Below are 19963 nucleotides of genomic sequence, written 5' to 3' on the forward strand. Positions count from 1 at the left end.
GGGATACAATTGTTCATTCCCAAACGGTTGCAAGGAGCGGCTGTTTGTTTGTCCCAGCTGCCCAGAACCAAAATAAACACACAGAAACTATATTAATTAAATCACTGCTTGGCCCATTAGCTCTAACTTCTTATTGGCTAATTCTTACATCTTAATTTAACCCATCTCCGTTAATCTGTGCATCACCACGTGACAGTGACTTACTGGCAAAGATTCGGCATGTCTGTCTCTGGTGGCCCCTGGTGTCTCCCTGACACTGCCTTCTTCCTCCCACCATTCAGTCCAGTCTTTCCCACCTACCTAAGTTCTGCCCTATCAACAGGCCAAGGCAGTTTCTTTATTCATTAATGATAATCACAACACACCGATGGGACTCCCACATCACCAGACCAGTTTGATCCCAGCCCAAAGTCTGTTTCTAGAATGCATTCACTGCGCAAGAGGAGAAAAGCACTTCTTTAAAGACTATTTGGTTTTGTTTTTTTGAGACAGGATATCATCTTGTGTAGCTCAGGCTGTCCTGGAACTTACTACGTGACCCCCTGCCTCAGCCTCTCCAGTGAGGAATATGACACACCTCCAAGAGCACTGTGGATGTGTGAATTACTGTGTTGCTAGAGGGGCTATAGGATGAGGATAAGCATTATTGGGGTGCTGTTTTATTTGTTCGAGAGGCAGAGCACATGGATGTGGCCACCAGCTTGCCAGCTATGTGCAGGACATATTTGCCAGTCTCTGTTAGGTGTGGCCATCAACCGTGAAATGGGATGGTAGAAAGCAGCATCCGTGGGCAGCCTGGCTCTGGTGAGAGCATTTCTCTGTCCTTTCTGGAGGAAGGGTCCCGTGTTTAGCCCCAGGACTGTTGAGAGGTTCTGGCTCACTTTCTGTTGCATAAGTCTCCACTCTGGCTCCATTTTACAAGAAGAGGTAATAAAGCTCATCCATGGAGGTAAGCTTTTCTCCAGGCAAATCTTAATGAGGCCTTGATCCTAATCTCACAGCTACTTATCCCTGGGGTAAGAATCCCTGTTTGTTGGTGCTGTGTCATTAGTGAACATGAGTATTAGCGATGATCTCTCATTTTATTACGGTTTGGCAATATTTTAAAAAACATGTTTATCGAGTTTGGTAAGTGCGATTTAGAGAGGTAATCCTTCCTTGTGGGTGGACCTGAAGACATTAACAGGCCCTTAAAGCAGAATAGTTAGAGTCACTGATACTATTATCAACCAAGGGTTGCTATAGCAACGAGTGGTTTGATTGCACCGTGCAATTGGTGGTACCCTGAGCTAGTGTAAAAGGAGCCCAGTAATTTAACAGAAAGTCTCCCGGAGCAATTTAATTAAACCCTAGTAGAATGAGCACTATATTCTCTGAGAGACCCTGAGGTATTCTGGCTAGTGCTTCTAAGTTAATGAAAGATGAGCTATGAATCTGAATCTGCACATCTTCACAAAATTTAAAAAGTAACTTTAGGGTGAGGATTTTTATATATCTGAAAGTTATTTTTAAAGTTAAAAGTAGTTATAATGGAAATCTATCATTTTATTATGGAGTATATGTAGCAGATCTTAAAAATATTTGAAATTTTATTGTCTTACTTTTTTTACCAAGTAGATATTATATTTGAGTCTCCCCCATGCCTGTTTCCCTCTTCTCATCCTCTCTCCCATCCTGCTAGTCCACTTTGCCCCCAGTTTTACTTCCTTTATTACTATGTATATATACATACATACATACATACATGATTTATGTATTTATATAAAATCTAGGAACCACAAATGAAAGAAATAAATAATATTTGTCTTTCTGAAACTGGCTTCTTTCACTTCATATGATTACCTCCAATATGTCCGTTTTTCTACAGCAGTTGTTTAAATAATAATAATAATAATAGTCACAGGAGGCTGTAAGGGAAAATGTAGGAATGGAAATATGTTAAGATCATGGTCATTTAAGGATGGGACTGAGGGAGAAAGCTTAACGATGTTGCAAAGAGATAACAGGCCATATCCTGCTTTCCAAGGTGCGCTTCAGAATAAAGAAGAGCCTGCATGTATGGAATGTTTTAGGGATACAGTGGTCTGGAGTGGTGTTAAGGGCATAGCCTGTAGCCAGAAGGATGGAGTTGTGTGGTCCCCATCCTCTCAGGTGCAGATGTGCTCCTGGAACCTTGGTTCTGGCCACTCTCTTCTTTGGCACATTGCCGCTATCTTCCCTACCTGAAGTTTTATCATGTCGGTATGAGTTTCCAAAGGGTTTCCTCAGCTTCCCCTAGGTGGCAAACACCACGGTAGGCGATTCGCACCAATTCTCTGCATCTGTGAAGTGGGCTGGAAAACTTATTTTAACTGTTTGCTTTGGACTTTTGGCACTGAAAGGGTACAGTCTCAAAGGCAAAACCGGTCTGTTTTCGCTTGTATGGCTGTTCTTCACGCAAATGTTCCTCTTCCGCCACCCAGAGGCCATATTGGGAAGTGCATGTGAAAGCTGGCATTAATGCTAGCTGTATAAACTACCAGGTCGGGCATCAGTACAACCTCATCTCTGTTCTCTGTTAGTGAAGAGTTGACACAACCGCACAAAATTAAGATTATTATGCTTTCATTTTTATCAAGAAACATAATAAGCATTATGAGTTTATGATCAATACACAGTTGTCCAGTGTCACTGTAGAGTGCTTGCTTGGTCTAAGATAAATCCAGTTATTCCTTTAAAAAAAATTGGGGCTGGAGAGATGGCTCAGCGGTTAAGAGCATTACCTGCTCTTCCAAAGGTCCTGAGTTCAATTCCTGGCAACCACATGGTGGCTCACAACCATCTGTAATGAGATCTGGTGCCCTCTTCTGGCCTGCAGGCATACATACTGACAGACTATTGTATACATAATAAATAAATAAATATTTTAAAAAAACATTCATTTTTACCTATGTGTATGTTTGTATGTTGTGTGTGAGTATGCACACATGTATGTGTGGGTTCCAGTAGAGGTCAGAAAAGGATGTCAGATTCCCTGGAGCTGAAGTTGCCAGCAGTTGCGGGTGCTGAGAACTGAACTTGGGTCCTCTGTAAGCGCAGCAAGTGCTCTTGGCACCTGAGCCATCCCTCCAGCCCAGACTCAGTTATTCTTCGGTATTAACAAAAATGCGACCAATGGAGCTGTGGCTGTTCCGTTCTTGCCTCCATCACTTCCTATTCCGTCTTTCCAACCTGTCACCCTTACCGCCTGGTTTGTCGTCCAGAGCCTTTCAATGAGGCCTTGCACGTTTCCTGTGCAGAAACATAGACTGACTCCCATCTCTGGCTGTGCTAAGAGCTTGAACCAATCCACTTGGAGATTTGAGGTAGAAGGCAACTGGAATTAGCAGAGAGACCAAAGGGTAGGGAATGTCCAGTTTCTGAACTGTCTGGGGAAATTCCTGGCATTTCTCTGACACCACATCAGAAAGGTCCTTGGGGGCTGTGAAGCTGAGATCATAGAAAAGACCCTGAGACCCCCAGGGCTGTATATTCTTTTAAATTCAGGGGGAAAGTTTTCAGCTTTCGCCCCTGCTAGGGATGTCAGTATGTACTTACTCCTACGCCTGGACCCCGTGGCTATGTTGACAGTCTTCACACTTGTTTCCGGGAACCTGAGTATTTGGGAAGAGAACCAATCAGTCAAGGAACAGAGAAAAATACTGCCTCACCTGGGTTTCCTGTTCATCACAAAACATCCTGAACACTGTTTCCAGGAAAAGCTTCGCTGCGAGGGGGTCACCTGGGCCATCTAGGGCATCTAGGGCCAGTCACCACTTAGTCAGCCTGGCCAGCTGAGGTCGGTGCTGAGGACAGTGTGGCATGCTCCACTTTCAGTGCTGCAGAAGGGACAGCAGGGTTTCTTTGAGAATGAGTTAGTCGTTTCCCTTTCTCCCATTGCCATCTGGAATCCAGGGGAAGAGGCAAGTGGGATTTGCTCAGGTGGGTACCAGTCGCATCCTCTGCATCTGTGCTATTGTGTAGAAGCTTCAGGGATGAGCATCCTTCCTTTGCTGCCCCCCCACCCCTGCTGCTGCCCCAGGATTTCCAGTGAGAGTTCCCTGCCTTATTTACATCTTAGTATATACAAACAATGCCAGTGTGTGTGTGTGTGTGTGTGTGTGTGTGTGTGTTCAGGGGATCAAATGGTTCATTCTTTGATAGGGTCGACTGTTAAGAAGTCTAATCTAAAAACCCAGCTAATACCCTATTTATAAGGTGTCATCTACTTTCTTTGCCCCACCCCCCTTTAACTAAAGCTCTATTCAGCAATTCTAATGTGAATGATTTCTTTTGCAGAGATTAAGAATGTGGAATCTGACAGATCTCCGCCTGAGGAGGAGGATGGAAAGGTAAGGACCGATGGTTGTTTGGCCTTGCTGTCTCCCTTCTGTATTAAAGTAGACATGACAGTTGAGCCAGTGTTCATAGAAGTCCACAAACAGGCAGGAGTGTGCCCCAAATCCAATTTCTTCTATTAGGATCACAATGGGCTACACTTTTATGACCAAACCTTGCTATCTATCCCAGTTGTTGCTGTTATATATACAAGATAGTTGACAGCGTCCTCCAGAGCATTCTGTACTGGAAGCTTCTCATCCATGGATTTTGCTGACACTGCTTTACCCGTGGGCGGCCTCCAGGTGTGCTTTAGCTGGACACGCATCCTTTCCTTGTTTTTAGCTCTCAGTGCTAATTATAAACACAGGCGGATTTCCTGTTTACGTGTTGTGATGTGGGTGATGTGGCTTCATTGATGTTTCCCGAGAGCGTCATTCTAGCTCACGAGAAACAGACATTAGATGAAATCCATGAACTGCTTCCCCGTGTCTTTCAGTGTGTCAAAAGCCAGGTGGATGGACTAGACGAACCTGAAGACCAGGAGCGCCTAGATTTGGGTATGTTCCAAATGCTGCACTCCCTGCAGCCGGGGGGTACCGTGAGCCGGACGAGTGGTGAACGGAAAGAAAAGGCGTTGTATATGAAATTTTCTTCCCCGGCAACCAGGCTTACTTCTTTCGGATCACCCAGGTCAGTTTTCTTTAGACCTTCAGTCATTGCACCACAGCTTCTGTTTACAACCTAGAGCACACAGGAAGAACTTAAAACGTTTTCCCGAGGGGCTTCATTTGCTCTGCCAAACTCTGGCATGGTAGTTGTCATGGTTACCTCGTTACCGCAATATAGTGGGCGCTGGGACCTTCCCCAAGCCCATGGAGTGGAAGTACAGGAGTAGACTTGGGGTGTATTCTGCCTGTTTCACAGTGTAGATCAGTGTGTTCCTACAGACATGACCCTCTGTGGTCTACCCCCAACTCCCAGGCCTCAGGAGAAGTCCAGACGCTGGTGGAGGTGTGGGCCCCTTAAGTGGAGGAGGGGATAAAGTGGCACTTTCCATGGACCTGGATATTCTCACCTACTCCCAGAGGTTCTAGTCTCTGTTCCCTGGGCTCCTCCCCAGGTCTCCCCTCCCGTGTTTTCTACTTCTTTAAGGCTAGCTGGGATCACAGGCCTATCTGTGGACTCATTTAGAGGCAAGTGGAGGAGAATGAAGTTGTCCGGGGAGGAGGATGTGGGTCAGGCTACCTGGGATGTGCATGAGGCTTCTTCAGGCACGGTGCAGTTGGGGCATCTCGTACACCCAGAGAGCGCATGAGAATAGAGCTGTCTTGGCCCAGCTGAGGAGGTTGGGGCCCAGGCCAGTATCCAGGCTATTGAGGGTTGAGAGTGTATTGAGCAAGCAGCAAAGGTGGTTGGCGTGAGGAGGCATCGTGAGGGGTTCCTGGAGGCTCTGGCTGTGTTTGGCATCCTTGGTAGGCACGTGTCAGAGCTGTCACCACAGTTGGGAAATCCCGTAGCCTAGAGGAGGCCAGGAAAAAGAGCCTGCAGTGTCGGTTGAGCGTTCTGCGCTGGGCTTGGCCCTTATCCAGCGGTGTGGTTTGCTAGATGTCCCTGCCTGAGGTGCTGCTGAACTTGGAACAGAAGCTTCGTTGTGCACTGGGAAGTGTGCACACATCTGTGAGAATAGTAATTTACTTCCAGAGCCCAGAACAGAGGAAGAGGAAGGAGAAAAAAAAAAAAAAACACAAGCAAGCATCATGAAATGGATGACTGGTGTGGGCCACCGAACTGGGAGCGAGGCTGTTATTCACACATACGGGATGTCTCATCTACGGGTTGCATCACATCCCTGGGAATGTCAGCTTTGAAGACTGTTTACTCAGACAAATTGCTGGGGGAGGAGGGGTTGGCTGTCAAAAGTATTAAATAGTGGGATTATTTTTAATTTGGGGCTCTAAAAATTCTCCCCAGTCTCTCACTGGCGCACTTGTTGGGCGAGAAGATTTCTGCTTTGTAAACTGCAGTAGCTCTGCCTAAACTGAGTGCTTGGTCAGTGAGGTCATTGCCTCTGAAGGGGAACATTAGGAAGGCCGAAAGAGAGAGAGAGAGAGAGAGAGAGAGAGAGACAGAGAGAGAGACAGAGACAGAGAGAGAGACAGAGAGAGAGAGACAGAGAGAGACACAGAGAGAGAGAGAGAGACAGACAGACAGACACACACAGAGACACGGCGAGGGGAGGGGGAGAGATACTTACATCTAGTCGTCTATGAAAAGGGCCACGGCCACGCCTTTCTGAATCTGGCATTTGCTTTGTTGTTTATTTAAACTTTTGAATGAAGAAGGGGGGAAAAAACCTCCTAATATTATGAAAGAAATAGGAAGAGACTTTAAAAGAACCCCTGAGACAGAGAAGAGGGCAGCAAGCAGTGAGCAACAGGCAGATGTGAGCCAGAGGCAGGAAGGAGAAACCTCCACTCCTCCCAGAGGCCACTTGAAAACCCTGTCTTCTGTGTGTGCTGGTGCTCCGTCCAGACTCCCAGGAGCTGCTGAGAAAGCATGTCGGGGAAAAGTGTCCAGTCTCTGTCATTTGTATTGCTTTCAGGTGTGCGGTTCAAAGGGCGTGTCAGCTTGTAAACCGTATCAATGTTGTTCTGGGAGAGCTTTCTGTGTGATGGTTGTGTCCAGACTGTGTTATCCAGAACAGCTGGCAGAAGCCACTTGTGTCTGATGAGCTGTGTGAGCAATGGGTCCGAGGAGGTGCAGGCTTAATTCAATTTGATTTTCTCCTATTGGACAGGTCAGGCTAGAGGAAGTTCCTCATGACCCCCTTACATCACTGGGACCACACTGGTTATTTGTTTATTCTCCAGCGATGACTGTCATTGTAGGAATTAATGGGTACAAAATAGCTGGTAAACTCACCCAGTTCCCCAGACCTGTCAGGGTGAGCAGTTGATGTCAGTGTTGAGAAGATGACATTGATATGAAGTCCAAAGCCTTGTTCTCTATGGACACCATGGCAAACATGTCCAGCCTTGTCATCTGTCACACAATCGAGTCATGGAAAGAAACCCTGAAAAAAGATGTTATGTTTTAAGAAAGCTTATGATTTCATGTTGGGCTGCATTCATAGTTAGTTAGCATTGGACCGCTGTCTGGAGAAACTGCGGGATTAGGGTTTTACTCAGAGAGAATCATCCATCAAAGGGCTGGGGTTGATTCTGCGGCCATCACAAGGAGACAGTGGGATTCCTTCACTTGGAGACAGCTGGAGGAAGGAGTCAGGGCAAAGCCTTTGGAGGCAATGGAAGGAAAGGAGCCAGCTGTGATGGCACAGGCAGTGCTAGAGGCGAGATAGAAAAGAATACATCCATTAGGTCGAGTTCACAGGACGACAGAGAAGAACACATCCATTAGGTCGAGTTCACAGGACAAAGTGAGATGAAAAAATGGGGTCAAACCCATAAGCAGAGCTGGGTTCAAGACTGGGTGGGGAGGTGGGAAGGAAGGGACATCTCCTGGATACGGGTTTAGTGTGGGGGACATTCAGCGGGAGGGTGAGCTGGAATCCCTGCCACAAGGCTACATAAGCCACACAGAATCAGCCAAGCAACAGGCTGATTGGTCAGTTGCTGTTTGGCAGACTTCTGCTGAAGAAGTTCACCCTGGGTAGCTTTGTTTGGAAATTAAGAGTTTCAGCTGAAAGGTAAGTTCCTTTCTGAGGACTGGGAAGCCTCACTCCCAGTGTCTTAGATGACACACAAAAGCTTCTGAGAAGTGATGGCCCTGCTCTGTCAGTGAGGAATGTTCCAGAGCATGAACGAGGTATGGATCACACACCTGATGTCCTGACTGAAGGTATATCTAATTATTCTTAATAAAATAAAAAATTGGTTGTCAGATTGGGGTAAAAATCTGAATGAACAGAGAAGCAGCAGAGAAGCCACCAGTGATCTCCTGTCTCTTCCATTCCTCCATCCAAAATGGTTGAGCTCCTCTTTTAGCTCCGTCTTACTACTTCTGTGTCTATCTGTCTTCAGTCATCCAAAACCTCTATGGTCAGCTAGTGGCTAGCTCCGCCTTCTGGCTCCAAGTAAGCTTTATTGTCGGAATATGATCAAAATATCACATAACACCTGACTGTTGCTTTTCTGTTGGCTTAGTGGCTACACATGAATCTGCTGATATTTTAATAATGGCCTCTCAGTCAGCATCCTGCCCGCCACTCAGGCCTGGAAGGACTTCAGGTCCCTCAACCCTGGCTCGGCCGTGACCACCAAATGTAGGTTTTTAACTACATCTCTATTGTTCTATTTACCAACAAAGACTCAGAAGTCAGATGTGGGGGTGAAAACCGGCTAGATTGGAGTGGCTGAGGAGCAACTTGCTGACCTTCCTTTTTGGCTGAGACCCAGCAAAAGATGCATTTTTCCAGTCGTCCCAAACTAAAAAGACTGCAAAACTCCAAGCCCCCTCTCTAAACCTTCCTGGGCATCTCTCTATCTGTGTCCTTGGCTCCTTGAGACTCTCTGTGGCTAATTCTAGTCAACCAGCTGCGGGCTCCACCCTGTGAACCAAGGTTGACTTTTATTTAATAAATGAAAACACAAACTCGGGGTTCACAGTGTGATAGAATACCCCGCAACGCCTGACACTTATCCTGAAACTAAACTTCCTGCAGTAATGTATCACCCATGCTCCTCGCCAGATTAAAGATTGCATGAACGCATTTGGACAGTCATTGGATTCAAGATGTATGAGCACTAAAGCTGTGTGTCATGTAGCCATTGGCATGGAAAAAAATCTGAGGGACTGGTGAAACCGAGATGGCAATCCAAGGGCACGGGAGCATGTCTTAACTTTTCCTGGGGGGTGGTGCTGGTGGCGATAGAGGGAGAGCTTCATGGGGTGAGGGTGGGGTGGTGAGTGGAATTGGTTGGCGTTCGTCTTGGGAAGTTTCAATACCGTGAAGCTCTGGCATGAAACCGTCTCTTATCTGCGGCTGCGAATCTGCCTGGCAGAGAGTGGGCCTGGCAAAGTGCAGAGATTCTAAACAGCATCTTGGTAAATAAGATTTCGGGTAGGGATTGGGGAGATGGCTCAGGGGTTAAGTCTACTTGCTGCTCCTGTGTAGTCCTGGAGTTTGATTCCCAGCACCCACAGTAGTACAGTTCCAGGGGTTCAGTGCCCTCTTCTGGCCTCTTTGGACACTGCGTTAATTCACTGAACAGTTCACAAATGCACATTCAGGCAAAACATTTATACACATAAGTTAAAAATAAAGCTTTAAAAACTTTTGGGGAAAATTAGTCTTTTATAGCTAGAGAAGATATCAATACTTGTTGACAGAAATTTCCTGTCTCAGAGCTGGTTGGTCCCAAATACCCAGCAGCTGCTTCCCAAATTACCACACAGAGACTTAATATTATTTATAAAAGCTCCACCAATACCTCAAGCTTATTATTAACTAGCTCTTATATTTTAAGTTAACCCATATTCCTTATTTATGCTCTGCCAGGTGGTGGTACCTTTTCTCGGTAAGGCATGCCCATCTTGCTCTCCCCATGTCTGGCCAGTGTCTCCTGACTCCACCCTTCTCCTTCCCATCATCCTTAGCCTGGTTGCCCCACCTATACTTTCTGCCTGGCTACTGGCCAGTCAGCATTTTATTAAACCAATTCGTGTGACAAATCTTTGCAATGTATAAGAGGATTATCACACAGCAAATACTTGTGAAAAAAATAAAAAGATGGTTGCTACTGAATTTGGGTATCTCCCCTCCCTGGACTTTTCAACAGAGTGGTGATCAGGAAAGCATTGTAATTTTATCCTTCATTATTCATTACACCCCATAAATAACTTCGGCCTAAGAAAGTAACCAAAAGGTTGCTGTACATACTTTTCACAAAGAGTTGAATGCTTTTGTAAGAAAAAAAAAGAAAATGGGTACTCCTTGTACTCATTGTAGTTGTTATGAGTGGCATGGCCAGCTCATGCTGGACCTCAAATTGCAAATATTTAAAAATAATTTGAGTCATATTTTTATTTTTTATAGTTTTAATGTTTTCACTATCTTAAACTATTTGTTGTATGTGCATGTGTCTTTTTCATGCATGTATGTCTATGAACCATTCAGTGAATACATGTAGTGCCCACGTGTGTGCCTGGTGCCCTCAGAGGCCAGAAGGGGGTATCAGCTCTCCTTGAACTGGAGTGACAGATGGTTGTGTCCTGAGATATGGGTCCTGAACTCGAACTCAGATCATCTGGAAGAGCAACCATTGCTCACTTAATTGCTAAGCTATCTCTCTGACTCCTAATTTTTTAGTTTTTTTTTTAAATAATAGATTAGTTCATCCAACGTTTCATACATTTATACAATGCATATTGATCACCATTACCTTTGGGTCATTTTTGTTGTTTTGCACTTTTTCAGAGAGGGGCTCATGTAGTTCAGGCTGACCTCAAACTCACCAAATAGCTGAGGATAACCAGAACTCTTGATTTTCCTGCTTCCATCTCCCAAGTGCTGGGATTAAACTTTGCAGCACTGGCTACAATTCTGAGTCATTTCATTTCAATTATTATTACATAGAATATGAATAGAGGAAAACTCCCAGTGGAACAGGGAGGATGCACACCAGGGGAGGATGAACTGAGGTGGTTGGATACAGAAACAAAGCTTTGTAACCAAACAGAATAGTAAGAGCCCACCCAGAGACCATTTGGGAAGAGAGAGAAGCAGAAACAGAGGCTAACCCGGAGTTCTTAGACTGGGCTTTCTCAAGCTCCTGTGAGTCACAGATCTTCCAAGCCTCTCCTGAAAAGTTCAGTGGGAATATCAGCGGAGGGAAACTGGAGGAAATGGGTAATCTGATGGAACAGCTCCCCTAAAGCAGGCAGAAAGTGAAGGTATAGGTGGAATATACTGTGTGGGTGTCTAGTAAAAATCTTCGTCCTGGATTGTAGTGGTGACGCGGAGAGTGCCGTCAGTAGTGCTGTCCCCACCCCAACAACTACTAGAACTAGTTAAGTGGCTTTCCATATCTACTTCTAGTAATGTAAACGTTTGAAAGTGGTTACTGAGCAACAAATACTCGTAAAACAGCTCATTTAAATCACACATGCATGGGAGAGCAAAGGATCTGAGCCAGGGCCCACATATAAATGGACCCCCCCCCTCTCTCTCTCTCTCTCTCACACACACACACACACTCACACGTATGCATACACTCACATTCTCACACTCACACACTCTCTCACACACGCATTTATACACACACACACTCTCTCTCACACAACCACTCATACACACACTCACACACACACATACACACACACACGTATGCATACACTCACATTCTCACACACACTCTCTCTCACACACAACCACTCACACGCACACTTACAACATGCTCACATATTCTCACACACTCACACCCACATGCTCACACTCTCACATACACACTCGTACACACACACTCACACACATGCTAACACACATGCTCACACACTCTCACCCACACGCTCACACTTTCACATATACACTCATACACACACACTCACTCACACACCATTGCTGCTGCTGTTTGACCGTGCACAATCTCTATCAAGGTCTTGAGAATGTTGTATGAAATATGAAGGACAAGAAGGGGGAAGAGGAGAACTTCAAGGCTCTTGGACGTCTAGAAAGTCAGTTTTGAGCTTAATTTTTGACAGAGCTCATTATAACGTGGGCTATAAATTAGACACTCTTGTGATATCTTTTTTTTTTTTTTTAACATTTCAGTGTTTGAATGGATGTGGGTGGCATTTCTCTACAACAAATTAATTTCATCCATGATTTGAAGTAAAGGGTCTGGGGACAAAGAAACCTTCCAAGACAGGTATTGCAAATATGAAGTTATTTGTATAAAATTTGGGCTCTTAACTCCCTTTGCTCATTTCAGTGAGGTTTTATGGTGGTGGTTGAGGTTTTAGAAAGAGTTTTTGGTAGAAAAAAAGTTGCTGGCCTAGGCATTTGGCTGCGTGTTTATTACAAGGTCAGTGTGGATCTCTTGCTAAATTCTGCTTCTATGTATATGTGGCTTCCTTGTTTGGGTAAAATTCTCCGTGCGGAACGTGGAAAAAAAACCCACATTTTTCTTTAAATGTGACTGCTGGAGTATTTGTTGACAAACATTCATCCCATAAATCAAAAGAAAGTCTGTTTGAGGAATTTAGGTTAATGTAAAGCTCTGTGGGCTTAGAAAGCTAAAAAAGACTGCAGCTTTGTTGGAGGTATGTAATCTGTGTTGTGGCATTTCTCCCAGTGAAAAGTCCCAGGAAACTGTCAAGTTGTAGGACACTGACTCCTATCGTAATGGGCCGAACGTTCTTCATCTTGTTTGTTCAAAGATGCAAGATGGAGAATGAAATAAAAAGAATGACATGAAAACCAGTTGGGGTTATTTGCTAATAGCATGAAGCATTGCTGTATTCTAAATTTAGCCTACACATCGGAATGGGAACTGGGAATTCTGAAGCTGGCCCTAACGTCCAGAAGCCTGACTTGATCATTCTAGAAGGAACATGTACATCAAGACTTTGCAAAGGGCTCCAGGTTGTTCTTAGGTGGAGCTGAGGATGAAGGCCACAGCTCAGGGTCCTTCCAGAAGTCCAGTGATGTTGAAATCAATGCCAATCTTCCTGGCTTTCATTACCTCTGCCACTGAGAAATGACGCTGCACTTTTATCTCCAGTGACTAAGAAAGGTCTGAATGGAAGCCTCTTTATATTAGCTTTGGAGATTCTCAGCTGTCATCACTGCCGTGTGGGGATCTGCGGGAAAAGGACTGGAAACTTCCGAAATACTTGAATTGGATAATAAAAATTTAAAAATTATGTTAAACATTACAGAGGATCACATGGCTATCATTGGCCATGTGATCCTCTGTAATGGGCCCACTCGGGGCTGGCATTTATTGGATTGTTGGATGGGATAGGGGGAAGGGTGCATGTTCATACTGAGGTCATACAACATCATGGAGATGCTTGATGACAGGTGCAGGTGCTATCTTCAGTATACTATAAATTGATGTTTTTTTCCACCTTGTCAACCAAATATGTTTTCAAAATGTAATTGAAAGCAGGAACTATGGCAATGCTTCCTCCGAACTCTAAAGTTTTCCTTCTCTCAAACAAGACCTTTGACTTCAAGGTTCTAGAGTTAAACAAGCTTAGTAAATAAGGAAACACCAAGGTTCTCTCCCCCAAAAGCTTTGACTTTGATGTTTAGATGATTAATTTACAAATTTCACACATGTCTACAACTAGTTAAAGAAACGACAGATGACTCATAAAACACAACACACGGGAAAGAGATGGACTGTCTTGGAGTGGTATTATAGCCTGTGTTTTATGGGGGGTTCCAGTGGCACCCGGAGATTTTTCTTACTTGTGCATATGGGAAGCACTCCAGTGTCCTGGCAATTTTGGAAGCTTTCTATTACTGAGAGCTCCTTGGCAGCTGGCTGGATCGTAGTGATGTGCTCTTGGGGGTTCAGCTTGGGTTTTTATTTGCTTTTATCCCCTCCCTCCCTCCCTCCCTCCCTCCCTCCCTCCCTCCCTCCCTCCCTCCCTCCCTCCCTCCCTCCCTCCCTCCATTATCCATAGTTCCTTTCTTCCTTCTTTCCTTTCCTGCTCCATTCCTTCCTTCCTTCTTTCCTGTCTTCCTGCCTTGTTTCCTTCCTTCATTTAGGTATCCCGTGGTTTATCCCTTGGAAGGAGGGCTTCAGCGAATTAAGATATTTGGTGAATTTCCACACCAGATAGTTCAAATTCTAACAACTAACTAGAACAAAACATTACAACTTCCAGTGTGTTGAATCAGGAAAACGTTTTTACAGAACTGGGCCCCTTACTTCAGTTGTAGGCAAGAAAGTCACCAGAATTTGTTTCACACTGTGAGACTCTACTGAAGAAATTTTGAAATATAGGAAGAAGAGAATCAACCATAAATTAAAAGAAATAATAACAACAATGTAGTAAAAGTGAAGCTGAATGTGTCTGGAACTTGAAAAGAAAATGGTGAGTGGGCTAGGAGAGTCTACCCAGTTCCTGAGATCTGTCTGTCAGTGAGATCCCAGCTGGCTGAACTGAGATGCATTGAGCTTGTACACATGGGAGCCTCTCTGGCAAGGGTTATACAAATCCTTCAGCAGTATCAATTCCACACTTAGTGAACACAGATTATAAACAGTTGGCTCCCACTCTTACCCTTTTAATAATAAATCTTATTTTTAGGAGCGCTTTGGATTTGTGTACTTTCTCCCCCTTTCTTTATTACCCACTTTCCCTTTTCTCTCCTGGCTTCTCATCATGATACTGATTTATACTTAGTCATCATCTTTTCCTTATCTTCTTGGTTATGAGAGTGTTTCACACTTTCCTGACTTTTGATGATCTTGACAGTTTTGAGAAGTACTGATGCAGGAGTTTTGTGGATGTTCCACAGATGGAATTTAAATGTTTCCCCCATTATTAAAGTGACAGTTTGAAAAGAAGATTACACAGGTGAAGTGCCACATCCATCACATGGTAAAAAGGGTTTGTCCTGTAGGAAGGAGGCTGCTTGTTCATTCCGGCTGCCCAGAACCGAAATAATCACCCAGAAACCGTATTACTTAAATCATTGCTTGGCCCTTTAGCTCTAGCTTCTTATTGACTAACTCTTACATATTAATTTAACCCATTTCTATTAATTTGTGTATTGTCACATGACAGTGGCTTACTTGGTAAAGTTCCCAGCATCTGTCTCTGGCAGCGACTCCATGGCTTCTCTCTGACTCCCAGCATTTTGTTTAGTTTTCCCTGCCTAGCTCTGTACCCCTATAGCTCTGCTACAGACTCAAAGAAGTTCCTTTATTTATCAATGTAATTACAGCATACAGAGGGAAATCTCACATCATTGTCCTATCAACTTTATTAAACAATGCGAATAACATTAATTTCTTAGCTGTAGCTGTGAAGTTATTCTTCTTCACCCTTTTTCCATACTGTAGTCTTTGGAAGGAAGGCAAGATGTTTAGTCCACAGTTAAGGAACAGGGAATTGCCTGCATTCTTCCTTGTGAGTGGAGGAGCTACATAAATTGGAGTTCTTTTACACAGAAGGTTTGTATTCCTCCACTATTTGTTTGGTTATTTACTAATATCTTTACAAAGATACTGCTATTCATTTTGAGTAATAATCTAGCAATATTTTGTTGTCAAAGTATTAAGAATTTATTTAACTTTAGTATTAGGAACTATCTTAGTTGGTTTCTGTACCATTTTTATATCCTCATGTTTATGTGTGTGTATGTGTGTTTAGGATGGTGAAAATATCATCTATGATTTCTTAGTTGATATGATACATGACACCTTGGATTTGTCAAAAGCCATAGAACTTTATAGCATATTAAGTTGGCATTAATGTAAACAAACAAACATCAATGATGGGTATCTTAGTTACAGGTTCAAAGATTTAGTTCATTATTGTAAAGGTAGGAAACATGACGGTGTACAAGCAGACATGGTGCTGGAGAAGGATACAAGAGTTCTATATATGGATGAAGCATGGGCCTGGCTGGAGCATTTGAATCCTTAAAACCCACCCCTAGTGACATACCTCCTCTAACAAGGACACACTTCCTAATCATGCCACTCCGTGGTGACCAACCATTCAAATCTGTGAGCTTATGGTGACCATTCTTATTTAAACCACCATAGTAAGGGAGCCCAGAGTGGAATGCAGAATGCCCCCAAAGCAATTTGACTACATTAAAACATGTGAAACAAACTTATTGTGACTATTATTATTTAGACAGGGTCTCAGCCAATCCTCAAACTTAGTAGTGTAGTAAAGGATGGCCTTGAATTCTAACCTTCCTGTCTTTACTTTCCATGTGCTAAGAGTATGTGGATTATGCTGCCATGCCATTTTATTTGGCACTGAAGGCCACACCCAGGCCTTCATGCTTGCTAGCATATCCTACCAACTGAATTACCTTTCCAGTCCCTGAAGCAAACTCATTAAAGGGGACTAAAAACTTTGGGAACGAGTGATGTTTGCAAGAATAAAATGCAAAATAAACTGAACCAAAGCACAGGTCTTTCACTGGTAACATTTTTACAATTTAGATACTGCTTTACAGGTGTGCTAGAACCAAGTACTTATGTGAACAGATGGTGGAGGATGGATGCCAGGGTTTTGTGGAGGTTTAAAATAAGTGTGAAGAAGTAGACTTATCTCTGTAATAGTGTTGTCAGAGACAATTTTGCCTGCAATACTTTGGTCCTTCTAATCCCTGACCGAACACATGCTTTGCAAAATAGAGTTCATAAGCAGTTGACTGTCATGAGGTGAGAACCCAGACTCAGATCTGATTCTTTAAGGATAGGGCAAATCAAAACAACTTTGAGATACCATCTTACACCAGTCAGAATGGCTAAAATTAAAAACACCAATGATAACCTATACTGGAGAGGATGTGGAGTAAGGGGAACACTCATCCATTGTTGGTGGGAATGCAAACTTGTGTAGCCACTTTGGAAATCAGTGTGGTGGTTTCTCAGAAAATTGGGAGTCCAACCTACCTCAGGATCCAGCAATACCTCTCTTGGGAATATACCCAAGAGATGCCCAATCATACTATAAAAGCACCTGCATCCACCCCTTCTTCCTTTTCCCCGGATGCTCTTTCAGATTGTTGGATTTCTGGATTCAATTTCTGTTCTTTGTTCAAGCAGAGAATTCTGATTTGTGAGTTTACCCCTAAATAAATAGCCATCTATTTCTCAATTTTGAAAAAAAAAGATAAGTCTTGAATGGCAAGTATTTGTGGGATAAATAAACACTGTGGTCTGAAGCATGAGAAGAAGGAACTGAATAGTGAAGTCATTGGCAGTCTTCACATGTGTAATCAAATCTCTTGGTTCCTCATAGAAAGGAAGCTTGATGTGGGATATCCTTCTGTATTTGTGTTGCTCTTATTAGTTAGTGAATAAAGCTGCTTAGGCCTATGGCAGGGCAGAATATACCCATAATGGAAGAGATATATAGAAAGAGTAGGAGGAGTCAAGGAGACACCATGTAGCTGCTGAAGGATGCCCAAACCTTACCAGTAGGTCACAGCCTCATGGTGATACACAGATGAATAGAGATGAGCTAATTATGATATAAGCACTATCTAGGACTATGCCTAAGCTATTGGACAAGCAATGTTGTAATTAATATAGTTTCTGTGTGATTATTTGAGTCTGGGCAATGGGGAAATGAACGAGCAATCTCAATTTACAAAATGGTGCCACTGTGGAGCACAAATTTCCACATAAAGTCTGAGAAAGCTTTTAAAAAGAAAGTATTCTAAACAGACAAAAGAACAGAGTCAAGCATGGCTTCTTCGTAGCCACATAGTTTCAGATAGGCTCTGTTTGCTGGCGGCTAACAGAGGTGTGACTCCTCAGAGAAAGCTTTCTGGCTCAGCATTAGCAGCAAAAACTGCATGGCTTCTTTAAGAGATAGTTGTCTGGTTCACAACATGAATGGCTCTGGCTCTTTTGGGAGGCCCTGCACTTAATGCAGTGTGCTACTATTGGCTTAATGGCAACATAGACCTGCTGTGTCCCTGGAGCTGAGGTGGTGAGCATGGCTCGAAGAGGCAGAAAACATATCTCTGCCATGTTGGATGGGCGGAGCCAACAGGCAGGGCCACAGAGTTGGTCCTAGCCACGCCCACTTAGCATTTTTTTTAAAAAAGGGCACTCCTGGTCAGAAAATGATTACAGATACTCAATAAAGACAGATTCAGACAGAAATAAATCTCTAAACAGGTCATAGTGTGTTTTAAAAATGTATATTGACTTTGGAGAGAAAAGAAAAAGAGTATAAACAGTTATAAAAAGAAATAGTTTAGAAAATAAAACAAAGTCTTTCAAGAGGCAGTAAAAGTAATATCAAAGAGTACAAACCATCATAGATTAGAGGAATCAAAATAATAAATATTAAAAAGTAATTTAAAAAGCCATATAAAATGAAAATACACAGAGAGCCTGGATTATGTATATTATTGTATTTTAAAAAATATTTGACTGCAGAGAGACATTTGATTCGGGGAGCTACTAAGCTAAACAAACATATAAATTTTAAAGATATCTTGACTTCAAAATTTGAATCTAAGGATATGTTGGAAAAGAGGTACTAATTTTTTTTCCACAGAAGATGAGAACCTGTGGACTCCTTTCAAGCTAATGTGGTTTGATGGAACAAAACCATCCCCCCACAAGGTCTCTGTGAACCATAAAAATACTTTGCCCAAAAAACAGCAGGAAACAGTTCGGAGAAAACAATGCCCAAGTTCCCAAAATGATTATTTATAAGTGTTTGTTTTTATTTAAAGGAGGTTGATTATAAATGTTTAGTGGTCACAGTCAAAGTCTTTCTATAGAAATGAATACTTTACATTGGTATGGACATTGGTTTATTGATACAAATTTAAGGTCAGTTTTGCTATATATATATCTATATCTATCTCTCTCTATATATATATTTACCTATATTTAAAGTATTATGCTTATATAGCTCATTTAAAATGCAATGTCTATCCAGGACAGGCTCCAAAGCCACAGAGAAACCCTGTCTCGAAAAACCAAAAAAAAAAAAAAAAAAAAAAATGCAATGTCTAATTAAAAATTACAGATTAATAGTCATTTATAATAGTCAAACTTGTAGTTGTGTTAGTTAGGTTTTCTAGATATACAGAGATATATTTCAGTTAGATAGGTAATCTTCAGCACTTCAAAAACCTACAGAATATGGCATTCAAAATGTTTTAAGAACCTAGACTTTTCTTGACAGTGAGACATGTCTGCTTCTGGCAGCACCAATTACTTTAAGGGGCTGATGGGCATTGAAGAAACTTGTTATGTAATTATTTGTCTTCAATGTGTCAAGGCTAGCCATTTGGGCAAGAAACTGCTCTTTCCTGGACTGCATGATGGTATGCTATGTAAAATGGATACGCAGGGGGACCCACAGAATAATGACTGCTGAATTTCCCTAAAGAAAGTGAGATAGTCCTTCAGGGTTCTTGCTTCATGAAAGAGTCTGCCAGATATTCTACAGACACAGAAGAAAGTGACTGATAAGGACACCGGAACCTTATCGATAGGCCACAGCATCCTGGTGATACACAGATGAATAGAAATGGGCTAATTTAAGATGTAAGAGCTAGCTAGGAATATGCCTAAGCTATTGGGCAAACAGTGTTGTAATTAATATAGTTTCTGTGTGATTATTCAGGTCTGGGTGGCTTGGAAATGAACTCACAGTCTCCATTTACAGAATCTTGTTCAGAAAATGGTTCCATTAGTGTCATCGGAGGGTGGCCATAATCTTTTTGATGTCAAATGATCAATCATATCAGACACTTGTGTAAACCCACATGAAGGGTGGGTAGCTCCAACAGGTTTGAGTGACATCCAGGTCACTCAACTGTAAGACTGCTGTGGCTACCATCACCTTCCTGACCAGTGTATCAGAGGTCCTCTTTATTGCTGGGTGGTGTGCTTCTTAAAATTGATGA

At 42.9% G+C, this 19963-nt stretch overlaps 1 protein-coding gene across 3 annotated transcripts in view; it reads left to right on the forward strand.

Annotated features, from left to right (window-relative positions):
- Arhgef28 (Rho guanine nucleotide exchange factor 28) overlaps positions 1-19963 on the forward strand; it is a 293656-nt gene that overhangs the window by 154790 nt on the left and 118903 nt on the right. For all 3 annotated transcript variants that reach the window (XM_057789428.1, XM_057789426.1, XM_057789427.1), the window contains exons 8-9: positions 4318-4370; positions 4856-4916. In XM_057789428.1, coding sequence (XP_057645411.1) covers positions 4318-4370; positions 4856-4916 — 114 coding nt within the window. The remainder of the gene's footprint in view (positions 1-4317; positions 4371-4855; positions 4917-19963) is intronic.

This window comes from Chionomys nivalis, chromosome 15 (genome assembly GCF_950005125.1).
Source record: "Chionomys nivalis chromosome 15, mChiNiv1.1, whole genome shotgun sequence".
In the NCBI taxonomy this organism is placed as follows: domain Eukaryota; kingdom Metazoa; phylum Chordata; class Mammalia; order Rodentia; family Cricetidae; genus Chionomys; species Chionomys nivalis.